Here is a 25,968-nt window from a genome sequence, read left to right on the forward strand (position 1 = left end):
GCTAATACCCACTTATCAGTGAGTGCATACCATATGTGTTCTTTGTGATTATGTTACCTTACTCAGGATGATATCCTCCAGTTCTATTCATTTGCCTAAGAATTTCATAAACTCATCGCTGAGTAGTACTCCGTTGTGTAAATGTAACACATTTTCTGTATCCATTCCTCTGTTGAGGGGCATCTGGGTTCTTTCCAGCTTCTGGCTATTATAAATAAGGCTGCTATGAACTTAGTGGAGCATGTGTCCTTATTACATTTTGGAGAATCTTCTGAGTATATGCCCAAGAATGGTATTGCCTAAGAATGATGATCTTCATAAAAATTGTCTAATTGCTCTGTTACCAATTTTCCCTTTTATTTTTCAGCATCAAGAGAAAGCCAGTCAGCTTCTTCAAAACAGAAGAAAAAGGCTAAGTCTCAGCAATACAAAGGACATAAGAAAAGTGGGTCACCATGTGTTTGCATATATTTTCTAATTGTTAAACAATCAAGGTCACAGTATTCTTGCACAGAAAATTACATCCCTGTGGGAACTGATGTTTGTTCACTATGTATTATGCTTAAAGGTGCAGTATGACATAAAAGGCAAACCTTCTTGATACTAAGAAACAGTTTTAATTAACAGGAGAAACAATCAACCAGGCAGTGGTGGCACACGCCTTTAATCCCAGCACTTGGGAGGCAGAGGCAGGCGGATTTCTGAATTCAAGGCCAGCCTGGTCTACAGAGTGAGTTCCAGGATAGCCAGGGCTATACAGAAACCTTGACTTGAAAAACCAAAAAAGAGAGAAAGGGAGAAAGGAAAGGAAAGGAAAAGAAAGTCAAGTATTCGTTATCTGTGTGTTTCAAGCACACAGCTAGAGAATAGAACCTTATAATGATTGTTGAAATATAGACCTACGTAAAGTTAGTCCCTTTTTTAAAACTTTAGTGAAGCAGTAAAGCAGTGGTTCATGTTTACAGTAGCTGTCGTCATATTAACTCTTATCTGGAGTGATAATCCTGAGAAATTCACACTTATTAAGAAGGACTGGGGGACACAGCTTGGGTAAAATTAATGTGATGACACACTCCTTTGGTCCCAGAACTGAAAATGCAGAACCAGTCCATCTCTTAAATTTGAGGTGAGTCTGGTCTACAGAGCAAGTTATAGAGCAACCAGAGCTCCATAGAGAAAGACTGTCTCAAAAACAAACCCAGTAAGGTGAAGAATGCTATATCTCCAAATGAAGAACACATTCCCACATACATCCATGGGTGTATCACAGACACACAACAGAATGAGAAAGCGATCAGAGTTGATGTCTAACAAAGTCAGTGTTATAATGCTTTGTGTAACAGTAAATTATGGATGTCATTATTAGCGACAACAATAATAATAGTATTTTTCACTACCATAATAACCCCTGGGTTTTTCTATTCATGAAATTTGCAGAGTATTCTTAAGATTTAAAAAAAACAAAAACAAAAAAACTTAAGGTACTTTTTATAGTAAAATGGACCTAAAGCTGAACTGAGTATTTTGTGAGTTCTTCCTGATTACAATTATTTATTTTTTTAGGTAAAGAACCTAATTACTTACTGTGCTGGTGCTTTGAAAAACAAGTTTTCTCCTAGCATAAAACCCTATCTATTGCTGGAGAGGTGGCTCAGTGGTTAATAGCACTGTATTGCTCTTCTATAGGTCCTGAGTTCAGGTCCCAGCAACCATATGGTGGCTCACAACCATCTACACTGGAGTCTGGTGCCCTCTTCTGGCATGCAGGCATTCTTGCAGATAAAGCTATCAAGCTTCAACTCATGATGACTTGTCTGTGTAGGCATGCATACCGCTTTCCTCTGTAGGCAAAACCTCCCACAGAGTCGGGATTACTTTGCCCATCAGAAGCTTGGTAATACAGTTGTTCACCTACAAGAGCTTAGAGAGCACTGCTAGACCATTCACTGTCAGAGTAAGATCTGCAGATTCAAACATGCTTAGGAAGTGTTCACATGTGGATTTCATGTCCCTAAATTAACTACGGCAGGTATGCTTACTCAGCTATCTGTAAAGAGAATTTGAATGGTTTATTTAACTGTCTTATTTTGTGTTGGACAAGAACTTGAGTAAGGTTTCCTAAGTTTCTAAGACATTGAAGGTAAACAGTGGTTTTAGCTAGGCATGGCGACACGTGGCTGTAATCCCAGTATTCAACAAGCAGAGGAGAGAAGATCAGGAATTCAAAGTTATTCTCAATTCCATAGCAAGTTCAAGGCTTACCTGAGCTACATGAGACCCTGTCTTAAGGGTAGGAGGGGAGAGTAAAGGGATACATACACACATAAATATGTGGGGTTTGTTTGCATAGTATTAACATACTAATACGTACACACATGTGTATGCATATGTATGTGCACATATATGTGTGTATGTATAATATATAGTCCCTTCCAGTGGTTTATGAAAAATCTTTTTTACTGGGCTAGTCATGGTGGCTCACATTTGTAATCCTAGACCTTGGGAAGCTAAGGCAGAAGGATAGCCACAAGTTTCAGGCTAACCTGGGATATAAGACTGTCTTGGAAAACAGAAAGAGGGGCCTCGAGAGATGTCTCAACCATTAGGAGGAGCTCTTGCTGCCCTAGCAAATGACTAGGTTCAGTTCCCAAACCTACGTCAGGCAATTCACAAATGGCCTGTAACTGGTTCCAGGGGATCCGGGTTCCTTTATTGCTCAGAGGTCACCTGCATATACACTCAGATGCGCATGTATATACATAGAATCTTTGTGTTTTAAAAAAACAATCTTTTTGACTAATGAGCATTATATGCACATTTCGCTTGCCTCCCCTTTTGTGGCCTTTGCAGGGTTTGTTTCTGGCTTAAATGTTTGGATCTTTGCATTTTTAGGATAGGAATATGGGAGTAAATAAATTAATTGATGAAGTATGAATAATAGTTACCCAAATTTCAGTGCTGTTTAACATTGCCAGATTTCTGAATTCGCTAGAGATAAACTCTAGTTATAGATGGAACATACCTTAACTCTGACATTTTGATCTTAATATTGTAATCATCTCTAACACCTTAAAATTATTTGACAGAGAAAAGAAAAACATAAATCCATGGGTCCTTACTGAAAACCTCTGGGACCAGGTTTGTTTTTGTTTTGGAATTGGAAATTTTTTTCCACTTCAGAAAAGAAGTCTATACTATGTATGTGACAGACTGCAAACTCTGGGGTGTTTTCTGAAGCAAAATATAGATGTTTACAGTTAAGCGGACCAAGTAAAGATAATAGGTCATCAAGTGAGTATGATTTTATTGCCAACATTTTAGAAAAATGCTTTTTTGAATGTTAGAATTGAAGAGCAGGACTGTAATAAGCAGTAGATTTACATTATTAAGGTGCTGCCCACTTCCTACTGCTTAGGTTTGTTTTTTCCTGCTCCAAACATTTATTGGAAATCTTCTCCACAAGGCTAAGTGTGGTGGATCAGGATGTAATTCCAGTGTTCAGGGGACAGGACAGGAGGATTACTCTAAACTCCAGGCCAGCCTGAGCTGCATAGTGAGTTCTAGGCCAGCCTAAATTACAGACTGAAAGCCTGTCTCAAAGGGGGCAGTTAGGGCTGCAGAGTGGTGCTGGAAAGCTTCCTCAGTAAAGTACTTGTCACGGTCTTGAAGATCAAAATTTGGTTCCCAGAACCTACATTAAAAACACACACACATGGGCTGGTGAGATGGCTCAGTGGTTAAGAGTGCCGACTGCTCTTTCAAAGGTCCTGAGTTCAAATCCCAGCAACCACATGGTGGCTCATAACCAAGTCTGATGCCCTCTTCTGGAGTGTCTGAAGACAACTACATTGTACTTACATATAATTCATAAATAAATAAATATTTTAAAACACACACGCAAATGTGATACATGCTGTGATCTCTGTGCTAGTCACTGAGGCAGAAATGGGATCCCGTGGCTCTCCAGCTAACCAGCCTAGCCTAATTGGCAAGTTCCAGAAGTATATGACTCCTGAAGTAGACCTCTGGCCACACACACTCATACATTCTTCATAAACACATATACACAGACAGACACACAAAGAAATCCTTCCCACAAAACCTGTTAGTAAAACATGAAAGAACTTGGAGTTTAAAAATAGCTAAGTTGTCTGGGAGCTGGTGAGGATACCGGCTGCTCTGGAACAGGACCCAAGTCGGAATCCAACATCCATATGGGGTGAATCATAACTGCCTATAGCTCCAGCTCCAGTAGATCCAACAGCCTCTTGCCTCTGAAGGCACCTACATGCATGTGCATATTGACACACGGGCACGTATATACACATAAGTGAAAATTAAAATCTTAAGTTCTCCATTACAGCAGACTTGACCATATCAGATGTGTTTCAAAACCTGGTGTTGTCTTAAGTTTGCCAATAGATTGTTATACTCGAGCTCTGCTGTTTCCTCTGTACTAAAGTGGGTAAGGTAGTCCTTATTATCCACCAGGATGGGGAGGATTGGCTTTGCTGTCTAGCATGGTGAGCAGTGAGCCAACTGTGCCATAGTTGTGTAGGGATCGTTGTTAACTAGCACTTGGAAAAGAAGAGTACTGTTTGACCTGGAGGGTTTTATAAATATTCAGCCTCAGAAAAATTTCCTTCTCAAACCATAGTAATTCTGGAGCCGTTTCAGATTTCACCACTTTGAGTTGCTACTATTTATATAGGACTTGGTGATTTTGCCTGGTATTTTACTTGTAAATGTGTTAAGTCATCATTGCACATGACATTGGCCTGGCAATTGCAAGCTGAGTGTGGATCCACATACCTTTCAGATTCATTTTATATGGGAATACTGTGTTGACTTAGATTTATGTATTTCATTCTGATTATCTGAAATTTAGCTGGTTATTGGGTTAGGAGGAAAACAAAGTGTACATCTATAATGATACATGAAGATATTTCACTTTGCACCCTTACTTTTGCACTATGCTTGGAAGTTCCAAGCATATTTTAGTTTGGTAAAAGACATTTTAAAAGTCCTAGAGTATGTTTCCTTATAAAACTATAAAAACTGATATATGCCTTTAATTCTAGCACATAGGAGGTAGAGACAGGAGGCTCAGAACCTCAAGATCATTCTTAGCTTCCTAGTGAGTTTGAAGGCAGCCTAGTCTATGTGAGGCCTTGTCTTGAAAACAAATTAAGAAGGCTGAGCATAGTGGTACACACTTGTGATTCCAGCATTAGGGAGATGAGAACAGGTTGGGCAAGAGTTCAAGTCCAGCCTTGTCTATGTAGTAAGTTTAAAATCAGCCTGGTCCAAGGGGCTGGATAGATGGCTCAGCGGTTAAGAGCATTGACTGCTCTTCTAGAGGTTCTGAGTCCAATCTTCAGCAACCACATGGTGGCTCGCAACCATCTGTATGGGATCTGATTCCCTCTTCAGCTGTGTCTGAAGACAGCAACAGTGTACTCATATACATAAAAATAAATTAATCTTTTAAAAAAATCAACTACCTGAGACCCTGTCCTAATATGTGAGCTTAAGAACTTTGTAAACAATACATACTGAGCTTTGAGTTTTAGAAGTCGTTTCTGGGTCAGAATTACAAATGCTGTGTAGTGCACTGCTCAGCTAAGGGAGCGCACTGTAGAATGGTGAACTATGCCATCTATTAATACATTAAAGCTATTCTTGTTTGATTTCTCCCACTGAAGGGCCATAATTAGGCTTCTATAGCCAGGGAAATGCTGTCTTTATTAAAAGTCATGTTCAGAAATGTTCTCTGGGGTTGGTGTACATATCACTGTAGCACTTGCCTAGTGTGAGTAGGAGCCTGCTGGTCCCTGGCACTACGACAAAAAATAAAAAGTAACATAAAAAGTTTTAAAACCTTTTCACCTACTATTTAAGCTGAGTTTTCTTGAAGGACAGCAACCATTTCTATACCCTAACTACTCTCTAGTTTATTTTACCTCATTCTTTTTAAACTTGAGCATCAAGACCAGAATTACCAGGCCTGAGAGACCTGAGCAGCCTCCCCTCCTCTTGCCCCCAGCATGTTCATATGCTGTGTGTACATGAGTGCGCGCGCACACACACACATACTTGCAAAAGTTAAGCCTTGCACAGTCAGTTCTTTGCAGCGTCCTAAACAGCCTAGCCTCCCTAGTAATACAGTGCACTGTCTTAGCACACACGGAAGTCAAAGCTCACTCCAGTCTGACTTGATGTTTAGAGAGGAAGATGCCAGTTGGGAAGAAGCCTGTCAGTTTGTCGAGCCTGCCCATGACAGGCGGGGTGCGGAGGAGCTTCTCTGGGGACGAAGAGTTGACTCCTCCTCCATATCGAACCCTGCCAGCACAGACAGCCCTGGAGGCCTTCCCACCTCCCAGCACTAGCCGAGAGTTCAGGCCCAGCCTCAAAACAGGTAACTAGTCACAGCAGCACCACAGGTACTATAGAGTATGGGTCAGGTGCTGGGCAGGGTGGTGGGAGACAAAGCATGGGCTGGCGGGACAGGGGCCCACTCATCCAAATCCTCCTTTTTCTTCTTTTTTTTAAACTAAAAATATCCATTTTCACTGGTTCTCGGCAACCATTTCACTAAGATGAGCCATCAGGGAAGAATTGATTGATATAGAGCATCTGTGAAAGCCATTTTAGTTTTTGGAATTATGAGGCAACTTCCAATATTTGATGCTTTGGTTAGTGGTTGAACATACTACGTTGTAGATGTCTGTGGACTTGACTTGAGGGAGAGAGAGAGATGCTGATCATTAGACCTAAAAGTGAGACTTTGTTCATAACATTCCATAGTAGGTCATTCATGGAAAACGTGTGTTGAGTTCAAGTTATTTTTATTTTAGTAGTAACATTTACCATAAACTAAGCTGAACATCATCACAGATTTGAAAATACATTACTTATCTATCATGGTATTAAATTTATTTCCATAATTCCATGTTTCAATATGCATGGTGATTGATTACATGACATTTCTTGGTGTTTAGTTGGCTAGGCGAGTGAAGAAAGACTGCTCAAAATTTTCCTTGCTGTAATTGCTAAAAACAAAGCTTACTTAAGATAAGAGTCCTGATCTTGTAGCTTCAAATCCAGAGTGCTGGTTTGATTAGCATGTATCCTACCGTGGTTTAACAGATTGTATTTCAACTGACTTGTTCTAGCTGATCAGCATTTCCTAAATGGCTTTGTGGGTTAAAAACTTAAGTGGAATTTAGGACTTTGTTTCCTGTTAAGGGTGTTTGTACCTGACATCATCAGCCCTTTTTTCTTAACTTCCATTTAAGGTGTGCTCCATACCTCTCACAGCTCTGAGAATGTGTGTCGTCATCTCGAGCTTTCCACCAGGCCATGTTTCTGATGACCATTCTGATAACCGTACATCAAGGGGAAAGTTTCATGTTTCATTTTCCATGAAAGGCAGATTAGGATTACAAATCCCAAATTTCATCTTCTATGGTCAGGCATGGTGGTGAGACCCATTCCACCCCAGCAGGAATTGGGAATTCAAGTGATCTCCTGAGAGACTGTCTTAACAAAGCCAACAGTGTTAGCTACTCTTTTAATGATCACCTCTAAGGACTAAGAGCATTCCAGGTCATTGTTAAGTTTTCTCTTTTAATACACTGTTTATGAAATAGTATTTACCTGATCAAATATGATTATCCTTACTTTTTAAATTTTTGTTAGAGGTTCTGATTCATGTCAAACTGAACTAGACTTCTGAGATGCTAGACAGCAAACCTCATGACTTCTGACTTCCTCATTCCTCTAGTGCCTGTCATGTCTTTTGAGCTCCGGGGTGTGTCTTGTGGGCTGTGGTGTGATCTGCTTAGTGAAGCGCTGTGGGGACTGCTGCTGCCTTCTGCCTGAAAGCCACTGTTAGACTGGTTGTTTGGCAAATTTATTATTGTTGATTTTATACCTGCAAAGATGTCACTTCCATTTGCTTCTCTTGTGAAATTTTCATGATTAGTGTCACTTAAGTGGTTGATTTTAAAAGCAGAGCTTAGAAAGTACATTGGTGTAGAATGTGACATTGAGCTGCTTGGTCTATTGCATTCATCTGTCACTGTTTGAGAATAAAGGCTAGGAAAGAGGGATGATAGCAGACAGGCTTTAGTTTCTATGAAAACTGAAAGTTTACATTAAAACATTCCATACCTGAGTGAACATTTCACCTTTATCTTGAGTGGTTTTTCAGTACATCATTTCCATATTTTAACATGACTCTTCTCAAGATACTTGTTTTGAGTACAAGTGGATACAGCTTTAGGATGTGTTTTAGAACCTTAGGTTATCTTTATTACATAAAAACATCTGTTTGAGTGAAACATTTTTGATCTTGAAGCATGGTACTTCCCATTCATTTAGCCATCTAATCATCATAGAACAAGGTAACGTTCAACCTTTTATTGTGGGTACTGCACCTTTAATGAAATGTGGGTTTTGTTTCCATGTTTATCCTTGTGATAGTGCTAAAATGTCCCTAATATTTACTGCATGTTGGTTAGATCTGAAGGATAGCTATATGCATATTTGCCACTGTTTGTTAAGCAAAGGAAGAACTATACAGTTGCATGTGCTTTGCCTTTCAACAGTATGTTGTTTCTTCTGCTCTTACTATACATAGTATATTCACTTTTTTGTCTATGGGCTATTGAGTTTTTCAACATCAATGCCAAAACAGGAACCAAAGTAAAATGAATTGCTATCTCTCAAAGGATTATTCATTAAAATTTGTAAATAAAGTGTCAAGTGCTAGCTGAATATTTAGGAGTCAAATCTTTTTAACTTCAAGACTAGCTTAGTCTATCTAAACAAGTTCCAGACCAGCCAGAGCTACAAAGTGAGACCCCTGTCTCAAAAATACAGATAAATAGATAAAAATAAAAAAAGATACCCTACAGCTGTGTTTTCTGTGTATTTGTTAATCTTGTTATGTAGTATATATAGTCTATGCTGGCCTCAAACTCAAGATCCTCTTACTTCAGCCTCTAGAATACTGGGACTATAGGTATGAACTAACATGCTTGGAATGGGAGAGGAGTCAGTAATTTCTGAAGAAATCTTCGTAACTAAAATCAGTGTACAGAGGCTAGAAGTGTAGTTCACCAGTAGAGTGCTAACCTAGCATAAGCAAAACTAAATTCAGTCCCCAGTACCATAAAAATAAATAATAATGCTGGCCATGATGGTTTCCCACTCTATAATCCTAGCACTTGTGAGGCTAGACGGGAAAATGAAAATATTGCCAGTTTTGGGGACCCTGGCAAAGCCCCTGTCTTAGACTTTAAAAGTGGTGCTGGGAGTGAGCGCTCATGGAATAGAGTGTGCCTAGTGTGCCTAAGGCCTGGGGTCCAATTCCAGCGCAGGGAGCGGGGGGCAGAGGAAAAGAGGGAAATAAAGTGATTATTTCAGGAGTTTGGGGTACAATTAGTTTTATATTTCACATGCAGTCCTCCTTTATGCAAATTATATATTCTAAAACAGTCATCCAAATGTATGTTTCAAAACCCCACCTTGGATCTTGGATGTCTCAAACCATAGATAGTACTAAACTACATTTTTTGTTTGTGTGTGTATACACACATACATACACACATATCATATATACATACATATATATATGTGTGTATATATGTATATATATATATATATATATATATATACACACACACACACACACTATGGAGGAGCTATATATTCACTACAGCCCTCTGGATAATAGGAGTAGGAAAATCACAAATTCAAGGCCATGTTGGGCTAAATAGGCAGACTCTGTCATGTTATTACTCAAAATGTACAAGAAAACGTTCATTTCTATAGGCATTGACATAAAAGTGAATATTTAATCCCAAGATAAAATTCCAGTTATTTTAGTGGAGTTGATGAACACTGTTACTTGAGCTTTCCATTGGAGATCATCCGCTCTGCGGTGTGCAACTTTGTTCCTTTTCTTAGCATTCCTCAATGAACAGTATAATTGAAAATTGAAATTAGGATTGAGGGGTGTAGCCCAACTGTAGAATATGTACCTAACATATGCAGGGCCCTAGAACCATACACAGCAACAGAGCGAACCTTTACCATTGTTGTCTGTCTTACAGTGCTCCATCCCCTCACATGGGCTAGGCAAGCATTCTGCCCTTGACTTCCACCTAGCCTTCCATGGTTTCCTCTTTATAGGTACTGAAGAAAGGACGGAGTCTTAGCTGTAAAGTTGATAGAACATGAAGATGAGCCCCAGTGCATTCCAGAAGACATGGTAACAGCCGTGCGTTTCTGTCTGTCTCATACAGTGACCACATCACAGCTGAAGGAGGAGCTGCTGGACGGGGAGGACTATAGCTTCCTCCACGGATCATCTGACCAGGAGAGCAATGGTTCTGCCACCGTCTACATCAAACAAGAGCCATGAGGCGACTCAGAAACCATGGGTGTACGGGGCTGTTTACAGGACTGATTTGGAATCAGCCAGCTCTATAGCAGGCTATTCTACTGGGACATTTTGCTAAACACAGAAAAGTTCAGTTCCAGATTTTTCAGGTGGGGGGAAACTATTTTGGTGGGGGGGCAATTTTTCAATTTATAAAGACGGACAATTTTTGTGTTGTATTTGAAGCTTTTGAAAGAATTTTGTAATATTTTCCAAGTTTGGATTTATGTGCATTGTTAACAAGAACTGAAATTATAACTTTTTTGGTAAGATAAAAGTTTAGGTAGCAGGATTGAAGGAAATGATTAAGAAGGATATAGTTGTAAATGCAAATGAACTGTCATTACAAATGAACCTTCTTGGTACCTGTTGGGAGATTTTTGGATTTTAGAGTTAGGCCAGTCACATCTCCAGCTTCCTTTGCTGCGAAAATATGCAACTGAACCCCTCACAGAGGGCTCATCACCATGTAGATCACGGAAGGGGTCATTAATTGTGCTCGCTGACGTTTTATTGCAGCCCGTTTAACTGTTTGTACAGAAACTTTTTCATTCTGCTAAAATTTATTTGAAGTTGTATATGAAACTAGGAGAACTCTGGATACTTTTATATGCTCTCCTTCACATAAAGGTGATTAAAATTGTCTTAACACTAAAGTGTTAAACTGGAATGGTTGACAAAATACACAGGATCTCAGTCTACATAAAGGGTTGGGGGAAATTAGTATTTTCCTAAGTTTATTCTGTTTTCCTTACTAGAAAACATCCCATAAAAGGGATATTCTTATCAGACCTCTGCCATTTCTTCCATCTGTGAGAGAGCAACGTGATGTAACCACGCCTGAAAGCAGATACTCTCCTGTGTCACCAAAAGAATCACATGGACAAATTGTTAACCAAAGTAAGTGTAGGTTTCAGAATCATTCCAGCTCTACTCTTAACTGTCCTGGATTTGTTAGAAACTGATTTGAAAGAAATTTTTCTTAAAATTCCATATATACACACACACATTATGAAACACACACATTATGAATTGTCTTTAATTGTAGTCAGAATTTATTGTAACAATAACTGATTTGGACCATTTTAAACATTCCCTATTTTAAAATTCATATGGCTTCCTTAAGTAGAATGAAAGGGTAAATTGGTGACAGGTTTGCTCTCTGCGTTTTCTAACCTTCTACCGGATTGTGACTGAGTCAGAGAGCTCTAGCATTTACCAGTGAGGTTCGTAAACTAAACTCTCAGGAATTCATTGCATCTGTTCTAGAAGTGCTTCTGGGTCTGAGCCTGGCCTCTTCAGAGTGGTAATACTGCCCATTTCCTCTGGAAAATAGGCAGGGCTAATGAGAAATTAATCAAAATGATTAACCTCTGCAGCCCTTCAGCCTATGGAATGCTTTAAAAAAAAAAAAAAAAAAAAAAGAAAAGAAAGAAAGAAAATGCTAATGGAAAACCCCAGGAGACATTTTAGGTAAGATTTTTGTTTGACTTTTAAATGCATAGAACATTAAAAACCAGCAATTTATTTTCTAAAATATTGCTCTACTTTTGGGAATAATAGCATTGGTAATATGCACAGGTTTACCTCATTCTATGCAAGAGGGGTTAATAACAAGGTTTTGTAGTAGCTACTGGAAGTAAAATGTGTTACTTTTTAGTGTAAAAAATGTATGGAATCGCATGTCACCATTTTTTAATACTGACTCTGGGGGCTAAATGCAGATCACATCAATGCAAGTTGATTCTTGTGTCAAATATATGTGAATTCAGCTGTAAAATTACTGGATATTTATCTTAAACAACAGTGCTGAGAGGGACCTACTGTAAATGTGACATCCTCACACTTCCCAAATCTTTGACTTGGAAGGATCTTCCCAGATGCTTAAAGCCTAGAAGAGGTCCAAAGCAAAGGTCATAGCAGTCTTTATTCTCAGGCTCAGCATGAACCCCAGGACTGTGCTTCCATGGTACCAGGGCAAGACGCCTGCTGGATGGGGTGCTCTCCTAGCTTGGGTGGAGGAGCTCTCCAGGGAGCTAACTATAATATAAGCCAGGAAGGATGTGACTTCAAGGCAGCCAGACCTGGTCATCGGTTCTGTGAAATGACTCATTAGTAGCCAGGTTTTACAAGCTTCCAATTCTACACCAAAACCAGGCTTGGCGTTAGAATTCCCCACCTACATTCACAAAGTGTTTGTGTTCTCTCATAGTGAAGGGTTGGTAAGGACTTGCTAGAGTCCAAACAGAACCTGAAGCCCTCTTTGTTAAGACCCTCCCTCCTGCTGCTAACACAGAGGAGGTTTCCATTGTAGCCATAATTCCTGTCCATCCGTCCTTCGTACAACTCAGCCTGTTCTCTTTCACAGTTCAACGTGTACTGCTGACCTTGGGCTTGTTTGTGTTTTCCTGTTAGAAGCCTGGGAACTTTTAGTAGTTAAATCTTTTTAACCTTTTTCCTTGCAGTGTATGAGGAAAGCTGAAGCTGTTATCAACTTCTTATTCTGCGGATACTAACACGGGTTTTCAGTGTTTGTTTGTTTTTATTATTAATTAATTTTGTGTGATGTGAATACCCTCGCCCATCAATATTTGTATTATGGTGCTATATATTTGGTAATGATCCTTTAATATTGGGGAGGGATTTTAAAAATACTGTGATTAAACTGGGTATCTTCCTTTGATTTTCATATTTTAAATAAAGCCACAGTCATTTATACAAAAACAACAAAAGAAGCATCTGTCCCTGGGCAACCCTTTCAAGGACAGAGGCCAAAGTAAAGTGCATAAGGTTTTACATCGTTTCTGTGTGCGTTTGATATATAGACAATATCTGGACAAATTTAATCTTTTATTTTCTGGTAANTTGTGATTATTGAGGAAGTGTNTGAAGCTTTCTCTTGGAATGTATATAATGGCGTGAAAAATTCCTTCAGAGAAATTTATGTTCCTTTCATTTTTACCAAAATGCAAATTTTCAGCATGGATGTGAAAAGCATTAAAATTATAACTTTGTGTACAAGATGAAAATAATTCACTAAATTTGCCCTTTTTTTACACAAAATAAAATGTTAAAGTTAAGCTTTATTTTATCAATTTTTCAACATTGATTTTGTTTACTAGGTAATGTGGGTGGACATGCCATGGCACACATGGAGGATAGCTGGCAGACAACAGTTTTCTTATTCTAATTCCAGGAGGGGTCCTGGAGTAGATAGAACTCGGGTTGTCATTGTATGAGTGTGTGTGTTTCTGTGTAATTCAAAGTACAACTTTTCTTTCACTGTGGGATCAGGATTGAGCCAGTCAGGCTAAGCTATGTACTTTAGCCTCTCACACATGCAATTAAGACAGTTATACAACAGGTGGTAGAGAGTGGCTGGGAACCCTTCTCACCCCTTCAGGGTGAGGTGTAAATAATCAACACTAGGTGTGGAGTAACTTTTTGCAAGGGGGCAAAAATGAACTCCCTAAGCTGACAGTTACTCTGCCCAAAGAATAGTCACAATACAAAGTAAAGCAAGAGAGTGAGCACGTGACTTAGCACTGTCTGGTGGGGAACAAGAGGGTAAAGGTGAATGAGCAAAAGCAGCATTTGAGCCTAGAGTTTATGGCTAGACAGGAAAAGGACCACAGAGCAGAAACAAAGATAAGTATGTGCCATTTGTGGAGAAAGTCACTTTGTCTAGAACATTGTGCTTTAGGGCCCGTGCTCAGTGGGTGACTGTGTTTGTGTCAAGTGCTGGGGGTCCAACCCAGGGCTTCAGGAACAGTAGGCAAGTATTACCAGAGCTATGTCCCCAGCCCCACTTGAACACTTGAAATCAGATGTGTGGAGTTTTTCCCACAGGAGACATCAGCTGGGTATCTTCTAAATTAGATCAGTTTTGATAGGAGAGGGCGAATTCTGACAGCTGCACCTGGAAAGTAGCATTAGGACTTTCCAGGACGCTAGAATGGGCAGTTTAGTGAGACTCTGCCTCTTAAGGAAAGTGGGTTGGGGTTGGAGGTGAGGGGTCCCAGGGAGATGGCTTAGCAGTTAAAGGCACTTGCTACCTAGCCTAACAATTGAGATTGGTCTCCAGGACCCACCCACAGGGTGAAAGGAGAGAACCAGTTCTGAAAGCTGCCCTATGGCTCCTCACCTTCAAGATGGGGCGTATATGTGCCTTCACACAATAAAGGGTCTGAGACTTTAGAGAGGCAATGGATTTGAAGGTAGAAGGTAAACATGTAGGCAAAAGTAATGTGGATGGCCACCAACCCCTGTCCTTTGGGCTTTCTCAGAATGTCATTGCTACACGATTGGTCACTGGTGACAATTCATCCTTTAGTTGGTGTTCCCCTTCCCCTCCCTCTTTTAGGATGACCAGGGGCTCCACCCTCCATCCTTTCAGCATACAAAGACTTTTCATCAAAGGAGTTAGTAGTGTTTAGAAACTATGCACAGGGGCTGGAGAGATGGCTCAGTGGGTAAGAGCACCTGAGTTCAATTCCCAGCAACCATCCGTAAGGAGATCTGATGCCCTCTTCTGAACTCAGGACCTTCGGAAGAGCAGTCAGTGCTCTTAACCGCTGAGCCATCTCACCAGCCCCCTGGGTTTTTGTTTGTTTGTTTGTTTGTTTTTGAGGCAGGGTTTCTCTGTATAGCCCTGGCTGTCCTGGAACTCACTCTATGGACCAGACTGGCCTTGATAGCTTTTGATTTTAAGGTCTCAGCCCAGGTTGGCCACACAAAACCAACCTGCCTCAGCTGCCTGAGTTCAAGACTGCAGATGTGAGCCACCAAGCCTAGGCTTTATCAATTTCTAAACGGTCCACATACACCTGCTTGTGTTGTACGCTCTGAGAGGTGACAGCTATACCAGTCTAGGAAGATTAGCCCTAAAAGTGGCACTGCCTCCCAAGAAAGCATACCAAACCCATGCTGGTAGGCTAAACAATCTACATTTCCAGGGGCGGGGGTGTGGGGGTGTGGTTGCACATCTTGAATTTCAGCACTTGGGAGGCAGAGGAAAGTGGAGCCTTCGGAGTTCGAGGCTAGTTTAGCCACAAACCATATACCCATGCCAGTATAGTGGTTTGGATTCTTCGAGAGGACCCAAAAGTTTGGCTCCCAGCACCCAAAGTGGGCAGCTCTCATCCACCAGTGTCTCCAGCTTGAGACCACGCACATCAGTGTACATACATTCTACCGAAGGGGAATGTGTTAAGGGAAGAGGTGGTTGATGGCACACCCTGAATGTACTCACTGCTTTTGCCAAAGACCCAGATTTGGTACCCAGCATTCACATGGCAGCTGACATCCATGAATCCAATTCCAGGCATTCAGGCACCACTCTGACCACTGCATACTAGACCCACACATGCATGCACGCAGAACACTCAACTGCATGTCATCAGGGAGGGAATAAGGCTGCAGGAATATGTGAGTACAATTTTAAGTGTTCACACACACTTGCAGAAAAATACCCATTCCTCTATTAGCTAGTGCAATTAGAGAGGTTTATTTCCCTGAACAGCCAGGATCATGTGACTCTCCCATACCGCCTCTCCTGGATAAGTGTCTTGATATCTGGCTTGTGTCTGAGAAGACCCAAACTGATCCCTCTACTTTGAGTCAGGGATTTTTGTGTTTATTTAGCCCTGGCTGTCCTGGAAGTTGGTTTGTGGCTAGACTAGCCTCGAACTCAGAAGGCTCCACTTTCCTCTGCCTCCCAAGTGCTGGAATTCAAAAAATAGATGAACTACTTCATCTAATGCCATCATAGCCTCAGAACAAAACCACTTCATTTGGTTCTAAAAAATGAGTACAGAACACTGGACACCCAATTCCAAAGTCTTTATTGTTTTAGAAAAGGTGATCCATCCTGTCAGTGGGATGAAGAGCTCTGTCCAGAAACCCATCAGTAGTGCTGAAAAGAACTCTGGTTTCTCCACGTCTACTCGTACACCCAGTCATGGGCACAAGACTTGTAGTCGATCAGTTCTTCAGGCTTAAACCATAGATGGATCTCTTTCTCGGCACTCTCCACTGAATCACTACCATGAATGATGTTCCTAAGAAAGAAAGCTCAATTGTTACTGTGTTTTAAGACATTTATTTTAGGGCTGGTGAGATGGCTCAGTGGGTAAGAGCACCCGATTGCTCTTCCAAAGGTCCGGAGTTCAAATCCCAGCAACCACATGGTGGCTCACAACCACCTGTAACAAGATCTGACGCCCTCTTCTGGAGTGCCTGAAGACAGCTACAGTGTAATTACATATAATAAATAAATAAAGCTTTTAAAAAAAAAAAAGAAAGAAAGAAAAGAAATCACAAGAGCAAATCACACACAGGGCAGTTTAAAAAAAAAAAAAAAAAAAAAGACATTTATTTTAAAGTTATTATGTATACAGTGTTCTTCTGCCTGAATTTATGCCTGCAAGACAGAAGAGGGCACCAGATCTTATAGATGATTGTGAGCCACCATGTGTTTGCTGGGAATTGAACTCAGGACCTCTGGAGGAACAGCCAGTGCTCTTAACCTTTGAGCCATCTCTCCAACCCTTGTTATGGGGCCAGAGTCCATTCACTAGATAACAGCATGGGGCAGACACTGCAGACCTTTTCACCTGACACTGAATAATTACATTCCCTGCCCCACCCCCACCCCAAGCATCCCAAAACTGACCATAGGACTGACACAGAACTCAATACTAGAATGCTTGCCTGAACTGTATGAGACCCTACATTGAATCTTCAGTAAGGCAAGTAGTAAACCATTAACTAAAATCCATTAAGATGGAACTAAAGACTCCTCAACAGTTAGGAGTACTTCTTGCTCTTGCAGAAAACCCAAGTTTGGGTTCACATGGTAGCTCAAAACCATGTTACAGAACATCTGATAACCTCATCTGACCTCTGGGCACACATAATACATGCAAGCAAAAGACTAGGGAAAAAAACTTTAAGGATACCAAAAAAGTACAAAGCTATAAAGGTGCTCAAAGAGCTTAGTATTTATAACCCAAGATTGCTACTGCTAGAAAAGGACAGGAAAAAAAAAAAAAAAACCAGAAGTGGGCAAGCCTCCAAAATGCCAGTTTAGAGCCAGTCCTGCGGCTTTGGGGAGTGGATAGGGCTAGTCCCAAATTTCCTATGCAGTTTTATTTCCTAAAACTGACCTTGAACTTTCTGATCATCCTGCCTCTACCTCCTTATCTGGTTTGTTTGGGTTTTGGAGGAGGTGTATCTTTTGGAGACAGGGTTTCCTTGTGTAGCCCTGAATGTCCTGAAACTCCTTCCATAGACCAGGCTAGCCTCAAGTTCAGAGTTACCTGGGATGTGCTGTGATTAAGGTCTATACCACTCACACTAGGAGAATTTTTAGGGAGTTTTGTTTCTTTAGTTTTTTAAGACCAATCGGTCTTAACTGTGTAGCTCTGGATATCCCAGAACTATATATATTTGCTCTGCCTCTGGCTCTCCAAAGCTGGGAGTAAAGGTGTGGGCCACCAGGCCTGGCTTTCATTTTCTTAGAAGTAATTTACAAATCAAACCTACCATGCTTATTAGGAACAATCCCTTTATTCCATTTGAATGTACAAAGTTTGAGTGCAATTTAAGGCTAAGGGAATCAAAGGGTTAGGTGTCATATCCATACACACAGTAATAAATTGGATGAGGTTGAAACCCCATTGTTTCCCACATAGGAGCCATCACATGCAGCTGTCTGCAGTGTCTCAATTACAGTTTTTAAGCAATCGTTCTTAATAATAAGTTCAGGTTTTCCAAACCTTGGGATATGCCCAAAGTGTTATATATGCTACTTAAAGTTAAAAGTTCATTATCCCACACAAAAAGACAGATCCCCCTTACCTGCCAACTTGAATGCAGAAATCCCCACGAATGGTGCCTGGTTTTGAATCAGCTGGATTGGTCTCCCCCAGCATCACTCGGCCCGTTTTCACCACATTGAGCCCCTCCCAGACCTTCACCAGACAAAAGACAATTACTGAGACTGAACCATTAAGAATAAACACTCCCGTGGTGGTGCACGCCTTTAATCCCAGCACTCGGGATGTATGTATGTATGTATATATATACACACACACACACACACACATATATATATATATATATATGTTTGTTTTCGAGACAGGGTTTCTCTGTATAGCCCTGGCTGTCCTGGAACTCACTTTGTAGACCAGGCTAGCCTCGAACTCAAGCCCGGCTAATTCCCTTTTCTTTCACCTTCCAAACACACAGTTGGCTAAATAACTCCTGCCAGTCTATAATTCCAGTACTAAAGAGGTAAACAGTCTGGGCCACAAGGCAAAAGCCAGTCCCAAAAGAGAAAGACCAGAGTAACTACCCCCTCAGCCCTTCATAAGCACAAGTGCTCACCATGGCCACCACAGGCCCCGAGTTCATGTACTTCACCAGCCCCGGGAAGAAAGGACGGTCCTTCAGGTCGATGTAATGCTGCTTCAGGTGTTCTTCAGAGGCCTGGCAGAGAGAGGATCCATTAGCGAACAGACATATGGTTGTAGCCCACCCTGGGGGTGATCGTGGGCTTTCCAACACAACAGGTTCTCAATTCCAGGTTTGGTAGTTCAGTAAATTAACAAGGACCCATACCATGAAACCGACACTATTGTGCCAGAAAAAAACAAAAACCCTATACTGATCATAACGGCAACCTGAGAATATAGCTCAGTGGTCAAGTGCTCGGCTGCCGTGGGAATGGCCTTGGGCTCAGTCTCCAGCACCAGGTTTAAAAGGAGGAAGACTCCGTGCAGGAATCACGTGGGCATCAAGTACAGGCATGCAGACCTGAACCCCCAGAACGTCCCACCCAGAGATGGGAGGTCAAGGCAGACAAGAGACTGGAGACTCACTGGGCAGCTGCCCCGGAGTATATATGCAGCAATGACCAGGAGATTGTCTCAAGATGGCAGGACCAGTGCTCGCACACAAACACACCATGCACAAGACAAAAATTGTTAAGTGTTTACAAAATGAGCTGATAGCTCATGCCTGCAATCTCAGCACTTGGGAGACAGAGGCAGGGGGAACGCCAAGTTCAAGACCAACCTGAGATAGAGACCTTGTCTTAAAAAATAAGAGCCAGTGGTGGCGCACCCCTTTGGTCCCAGCACTTGGGAGGCAGAGGTAGATGGATCTGACTTCAAGGATAGCCTGGTCTATAGAGCAAGTTCCAAGAAAGCCAGAGAGACCCAGTCTAGAAAAACCAAAATAAATAGACTTACATAGCCAGTGATGTTAAGGATCTAACACTATAGAAGTGGTTTGAAGCAAGTTTTGGAAAGTGAAATGTTGACAATGTGCCAGTAACCTCAGGTTCCCCTGCTCAACAGAACCCTTTAAACATTTCAGACAAACTTTTAAGACCTATGTGTATGAGTGTTTTGCCTGCATTTGTGCCTGGTGCCCAGAGGCCAGAAGACATTGGGTCCCCTGGAACTGGAATTAGAGACAGTTGTGAGCCACCGTAAGTACTGGGAACCAAACTCCAAAACTCAGTAAGTACTCAACACCAACCCCAAGAACACTTTCTCTGTCTTGTTTTTGAGACAGTCTGTACAGCCATGGTTGGTCTGGAATTCACTCTGTAGACCAGGCTAGCCTCAAGCTCAAGAGATTTGCCTGCCTCTGGCTCTACTGAGATTAAAGGTATAAGCCACTAAGCCCTGCTTTTTCTTTTTACTTTAAATCGTGTGTATGGGTGTTATCTGTGCAGCCTGTGCATGTCTCCTGCTCTGAGGTCAGAAGAGGGTGTCCGATCCCCTAAAACTGGAGTTTCAGTTCTGAACTGTCCTGTGAGTGATGGGAACTGAACCCAACCTCTGGAAGAACAAAGTGCTTTTCACCACGGAGCTCTCTCTCCAGCCCCAAGAACAAAACTGATGGCCTTAGTTATATTTCAGTAGCTATTTAAGCTTTTAAAAAGTAACCTTGTTTTTTTGTTGTTGTTTTTTGTTTGTTTGTTTTTTAAAGAAAAACTGGGTCTCATGGAGTCCAGACCTGGCCTTAAACTTCAGGTGTGACCAAGGGTGACCCAGATTTTCTTTTTTCTTCGCTTTTGTTTTGTTTTTCGAGACAGGGTTTCTGTATAGCCCTGGCTATCCTGGAACTCACTCTGTAGGCCAGGCTGGCCTCGAACTCAGAAATCCACCTGACTCTGCCTCCCAAATGCTGGGATTAAAGGCATGTGCCACCACCGCCCGGCCGATCCAGATTTTCTTATCTCCACCTTTATGTGCTGAGATTAGAGCATGTGCCACCACACCCTGTTTATGAGGGGTTAACTCTAGACCTCGTGAACTACACCTTCAGCTGGTAGCACCGTAACATGTCAAATAGTTACTATCCTATGCCAAGGAGAGATGCAGCCTAGGTGTTCTGGAAGTTTCTGCTCAAGCACAAAAGAACTGCAATTGTACAATGTGGGTCCCAGGCTCTCTCCAATCCTTGCTGCCCCACAAGTCAACACAAGCAGACTGGAGACCTTTTGCGAGACGGACAGGACCAGGACACACAGCGGGAGGGAAGCCAGGCCTGGGCACCTACACCAGTCACGTTACCTCCACTTAACCTTCCCAAGGGCGTCTGTCCTCCCCGGCCTGGGAAAGGGCCAGCGAGCCACCAACGTCTGGTGAGGGGCGGAGGTCAAAAGGATTCTCATGGGAGTGAAACCAGCTAGGAGGCCAGACTCTGACTCCAAAAGGCGACGCGGCCAAACTACTGGCGGGAGAACCAAACTCCCGCCACCCAGCAGCATGGGGGTAGGGGGCGAAGGGCGCTGTTACCCGAAGGAACTTCATGGCCACCAGGCGGAACCCCTTTTGCTCGAATCGCTTGATGATCTCACCAACCAGGCCACGCTGCACGCCATCTGGCTTGATGGCAATGAAGGTACGCTCGAGGTTGGCCATGGTCCTGCGGAGGCAAGAAGTGTAGTCGATGAGGCCCGGCCGTCCCAAGCCGGCCAAGGAAGCCACGTGGGTTCCTGCCACCGCCGCCGCAGCGCAGGACACGTGGCTTTCCAGATACTTCTGCCCCGCCCGGGAGGCCCAGAAAGAGGACAGCGGGAGCCTGAGGTGGGCTGATGTCGGGGCGGGGAGTGCATCTTAGCCTTACCGAAAGCCGGTGGGTCGGCTGGCGTCCGCGATGGGCGACGGAAGCAGAGAGACTAGAACGACCACCAGCCGGCGCGGAGAGAGGAGGGACACGGGGCGGGACGAGAGACGCCACACCCCGGAGGACCCCGCTGCCCAACCCGGGACGCTCAGCCTGCCTGGTCTTGCCAGTCGTCTCTGTCCCCGCCCAAAGGCTCGCGGTGCACGCCCTCTCCTTGCAGGGCTGCGGAGGACTGCGGGGCAGGAAGTGATTTGTTCCCCACCCAAGTCCGCCAGCTCTTCGCTCAGCCTCGGAGAACTGGTCCTGAATTCTTTATTCCAGGAGACTTCTGCATTCGCCCTTCCCTGCGACATCCGCGCCCAGCTGGACTCTCCATGCTCTGGGACACCCCGAGTTTTTCCTATCTCCGAAATCCAGCCCTCTGTTCTTTGCTCTCTGCTTGAGTTTAGTCTTCCTCATCCAAAATGACAACTTCCCTAGGAACCAAGTCTGTCTTCAGCCCCCTCCTCAGAAGGCAATCTGTTCCTGTCTCAGATTGACTTTCAAATTCCTAAAATTACCCGTGCCTTTTGACACTTAGAGCCAGCTCCCTGCTCTGTCTCCTCGCCTACCTTTCCAGCGTCTAGAGGCTCTGATGCCACCCGGAGTCTGGGATTCCTGCCCACAGAGCACTACCGAGTGTCAGGCTACCCACTTCAACCTGAGACTCCCCTGGCAAGATTCTAGATTTTGTAGAAGTTCACGGCCTGCCTAGACTTCAGAGGAAATCCAAGACCCGCCTGGTGAATTTGATACATGAGATTATCTCCTAATAAGAAGCAAAGCCAGGTGTGAGAGATGACACGTGCCTGTAATGCTAGCCTTTGGGAGGTGGGGGCAGGAGGATCAGGAAAGGACAGCCACTGCTACCCAGTTCAAAGTCAGCCTGGCCTGTCTCAAAATACACAAAATGGGGTGCTGGAGAGCTGGCTTTGTGGTTAAGAGCACTTGCTGCTCTTCCAGGGGCCAGAGTTCAAGTCCCAGTACCCACACACTTCAGGTGGCTCACAACTGTAACTCTAGTTCCACAGAATCTGATGCCTCTCATCTCCAGGGACATGCCCTTACGTGCACATACCCACATGCATCAACACACAGCTACACATAATATGATAAAAATAAGTTTTTAAGGAATATATACAAAGAGAGGGGCTGGAGTGGGTAAAGTGGTACATCCTTAGCTACACTAGAATTAAAGACCAGCCTCGACTACATGAGGGTAGGGAGCACTGAATATTTAGCTCTGTGGTAGGTCCACTTGTGTAGCATGCACACGGCCTTGGTCCAACCTCCAGTAATCCAGATGCTGTAGTCTCAGAAGCCAAGCCTGTTAACTTGCAGTCTTTACCTCCTGTCTTCTTGGCAAGCCACCAGTACCCTAAAGGTCCCCCAGTACCCACATCTGTTTCATTTCCATGTCCAGACACCCCCCCCAAAAAAAATTGCAGTGTGTTGAGCACTCTGTGAACCAGCTGCTGCTTCTCCCAGCAGGCTTGGAGTCTGGGCCGGGGCCCTGAACATCCCAGTAAAGAGGTTTAGGGCATTGCCCAAAGCACTCAGCCTAACTAGCCCAGATGAGTCAAAATGCCTGAATCCTCCTCCAGCTCCATTCCATCAGCCCTCGCTAAAGACCTGCGCGGACAGAACAGCTCTCTGCTCTGGCCATTAGGATAAGCAATTAAACTCTGAAGTTCTCTCGTACAGGCTCTACACACTGGGCACGTGGACCTGCAATTTATTTCTTTCCTTTTTTTTTTTTTTTTTTTTTATTTCCAATGAACACTGATTTCAAGTTCAAGTGACTCTAGCCCTGCTTTGACACTTCCCTACATCTCTAAAGGGACCAGCAAGCTCTCTATATTCTATATGACACCAGTACTACTCACGACCTGAGATGGGATGAGGTCGGCTGACCTCCAAACTCAGGTTATCAGCATTGTGGCTCCAGTCCAACTGGTAGCCTATAACTATGTAGGTGGGTAACAGCCCATCATACCTCTCCACTGCCCTACACCTCAATTAACAGAGCAGCATCCGCCTAGGATACACCGGCAACGACTGCCATTTGCCCTCAGTCTGGGCCTATTTCCTTCATTCTCAGCCTCAAGTGCGGGCTCTCACTTTGCCCAGCCAGCTGGTTGGTTGCCTTTTGAGAGGATCTCCTGCATAACCCTGACTGGACTGCATCTCAAGCTTGCTGCAGGCTTGTCTCTCCCTCCGAAATGCTGGCATTGGATGCATGCAGCACCACACTCTCCCTTTTGTTTTGGAGTTACCAAATGTCAACTGTCCTGAGAGTCTGCAAATTTCACTGAACTTACCTGTCTGGTGAAGAGTCAGTTACCCCTTTGTCAGGTCACATACCTCCCTACCCCACAGTAGAAGGACCCTTCATTTGACCCCAGCTGAGGGTCCCAGGCCTACAGAAGACATGGGTTTTCTGATGGTAGCTACAACTTCTCACGATTTTCTTGGGTTGTTGTTGGTTTTTGTTTGTTGTTTTGTTTTTTGAGACAGGGTTTCTCAGTCTTTCCCTGGTCGTCTTGGAACTCACTGTAGATCAGGCTGATCTCGAACTCAGAGAACTACCTACCCTTGCCTCCTGAGTGCTAGGATTAAAGACATGAGCCACCATCACCCAGGTTTTTTTTTTTTAAAGAGAAGTTGGCCTCAAACTATAAAGCTAAGGACAACTCTGAACTTCTGATCCTACCTCCTGAGTGCTGGATCACAGTACTGCCATGGCATTCTAGGGTGCTGGGGGGAATAGAACCCAAGACTTCATGTATGTTAGGCAAGACTCTCTCTTCCGCTGGGCGTGGTGGCGCACGCCTTTAGTCCCAGCACTTGGGAGGCAGAGGCAGGCGGATTTCTGAGTTCGAGGCCAGCCTGGTCTACAAAGTGAGTTCCAGGACACACCGGCGCACAAAGAAAAACCCCTAAAAAACCAAAAAAAAAAAAAAAAAAAAAAAAAAAAAAAAAAAAAAAAAAAAAAGACTCTCTCTTCCAACTAAGCTATCCCCAGCCAGTGGGGATGTTGTTTTCCTGTTTTGGTTTTTTGAGAGAGTGCCGGGATTAAAAGGCGTGCTCCACTATACCCAGCTGTTTGATTTGTTTTGTTTTGACAAGGTTTCACTATGTGGTCCAGGCTGGCCTGAAATTCTTCCCCCTGCCTCTGTCTCCTGAGTGTTGGAATTACAGGCCTGGGCCAACAAGCTTGGCTTGGCATCTTTATTTCTGATGAGTTCTCAGTTCCCAGAACATTTTTAACAACCTCACACATCCTCCACACAAATTGCTGTCTGACTGCACCAGAAGAGATCAGAATGCAGGTGATGGGAAGGGAGATAGACAAAGAAATGCCCCTGTGTCCCAGGGTGGTGGCTCAAACAACAAGGAGAATGAAAAGAATCTCTCTGTGCTCAAGAGGCCAATATAAGTAATTTGCATAACATTTACATTCAGTCCAATCAAGTTATCCAGAAGCCTGAACAGCAGGCAAGGAATGCAGAGCGGTACAGCAATACAAAAGTACAGATTAAACACTTTAATCTACCAGTGGCACTTAACACCGCACAGGGAGTCACAGTTCCCAGAGGTTCCTTCCAGGTCAAAGAAGTTCCAGAAATATCTAGGGTTACTGGTCCCCTGCTTGTGAGAACAGAGTAAGCAGGTAGGAAAGCAGGCCCATCCTGTCACTCATAGATCCAGTTCTGCGCACAGCTCTTGTACTCCACCAGCTCCTCAGGCTGAAACCACAAGCTGATCTCCTTCTCGGCACTCTTCACAGAATCGCTGCCGTGGATGATGTTCCTGGGTGGGGAGAGGTAACGTCACCACAAACAGGGGAGACTGCCCGCAGCCCCTTGCGCTCCCACTATAGATAGCCGAAGGCCATGGCAGCAGAAAAGCCAGAGTCCCAAGTACTTCAGAACGCCACGGAAAGAAGGACTTCCTGTGAGCAGCCCCAGCCTTCAGAGAAGATGCTGGTCAGGTTCAAGAAAAGCACAGCCAATGGGACCAAGCAAGCAAGTCAGCTGCCACCTTCAGAGGCAGGAAGACAAAATTCATATTTAAACGTGACCTGAAACCTGGTGAAGTGGCCAGTGCCTGGAATCCCAGCATTTGAGAGAGGGGTAGGGACTAGGGGCATCAGAAATTTAAGGATAGTCTCAGCTACATAGCAATTTTGAGGCAAGCTAGCCTACTTTAGACATTGTCTCAAAAAAACAACTAAACTAGGGGCGGAAGAGATGGCTCAGTTTTGGGGTTTTTTTTGTTTGTTTGCTTGTTTGTTTGGTTTTGGTTTTTCGAGGTAGGGTTTCTCTGTGTAG

General features: G+C 43.3%; 3 protein-coding genes across 16 annotated transcripts in view; 2 read left to right on the top strand and 1 right to left on the bottom strand.

Moving 5' to 3' along the window:
* Mbtd1 (mbt domain containing 1) overlaps positions 1–13,530 on the top strand; it is a 60,480-nt gene extending 46,950 nt beyond the window's left edge. For 11 of the 13 annotated variants that reach the window (XM_029546650.1, XM_029546645.1, XM_029546651.1 and 8 more), the window contains 2 exons: positions 368–445; positions 10,314–13,530. In XM_029546650.1, the coding sequence (XP_029402510.1) occupies positions 368–445; positions 10,314–10,432 (197 nt within the window). In that variant the 3' untranslated portion in view covers positions 10,433–13,530. Of the gene's footprint in view, positions 1–367; positions 446–10,200 lie in introns of all 13 variants that reach the window. The other 2 variants (XM_021211892.2, XM_029546653.1) reach the window with 2 other exon arrangements.
* A 2,748-nt stretch (positions 13,531–16,278) lies between these two features.
* LOC110331266 (nucleoside diphosphate kinase B) overlaps positions 16,279–25,968 on the bottom strand; it is a 19,328-nt gene continuing 9,638 nt past the window's right edge. The window contains exons 5-9 of one of the 2 annotated variants that reach the window (XM_029546517.1): positions 22,268–22,306; positions 21,265–21,464; positions 18,839–18,940; positions 18,311–18,423; positions 16,279–16,509 (exon numbers count right to left, since the gene is read on the bottom strand). In XM_029546517.1, coding sequence (XP_029402377.1) covers positions 16,392–16,509; positions 18,311–18,423; positions 18,839–18,940; positions 21,265–21,464; positions 22,268–22,306 — 572 coding nt within the window. In that variant the 3' untranslated portion in view covers positions 16,279–16,391. Of the gene's footprint in view, positions 16,510–18,310; positions 18,424–18,838; positions 18,941–21,264; positions 21,465–21,595; positions 21,698–22,267; positions 22,307–25,968 lie in introns of those variants that run through there. The other variant, XM_021211738.2, reaches the window with a different exon arrangement.
* LOC110331267 lies at positions 21,054–23,324 on the top strand. The gene has a single exon (XM_021211739.1). It carries the CDS (start codon positions 21,626–21,628, stop codon positions 22,061–22,063), a length of 438 nt encoding a protein of 145 aa, XP_021067398.1. The 5' UTR covers positions 21,054–21,625; the 3' UTR covers positions 22,064–23,324.

This window comes from Mus pahari, chromosome 14, assembly GCF_900095145.1.
Source record: "Mus pahari chromosome 14, PAHARI_EIJ_v1.1, whole genome shotgun sequence".
NCBI classification, from domain to species: domain Eukaryota; kingdom Metazoa; phylum Chordata; class Mammalia; order Rodentia; family Muridae; genus Mus; species Mus pahari.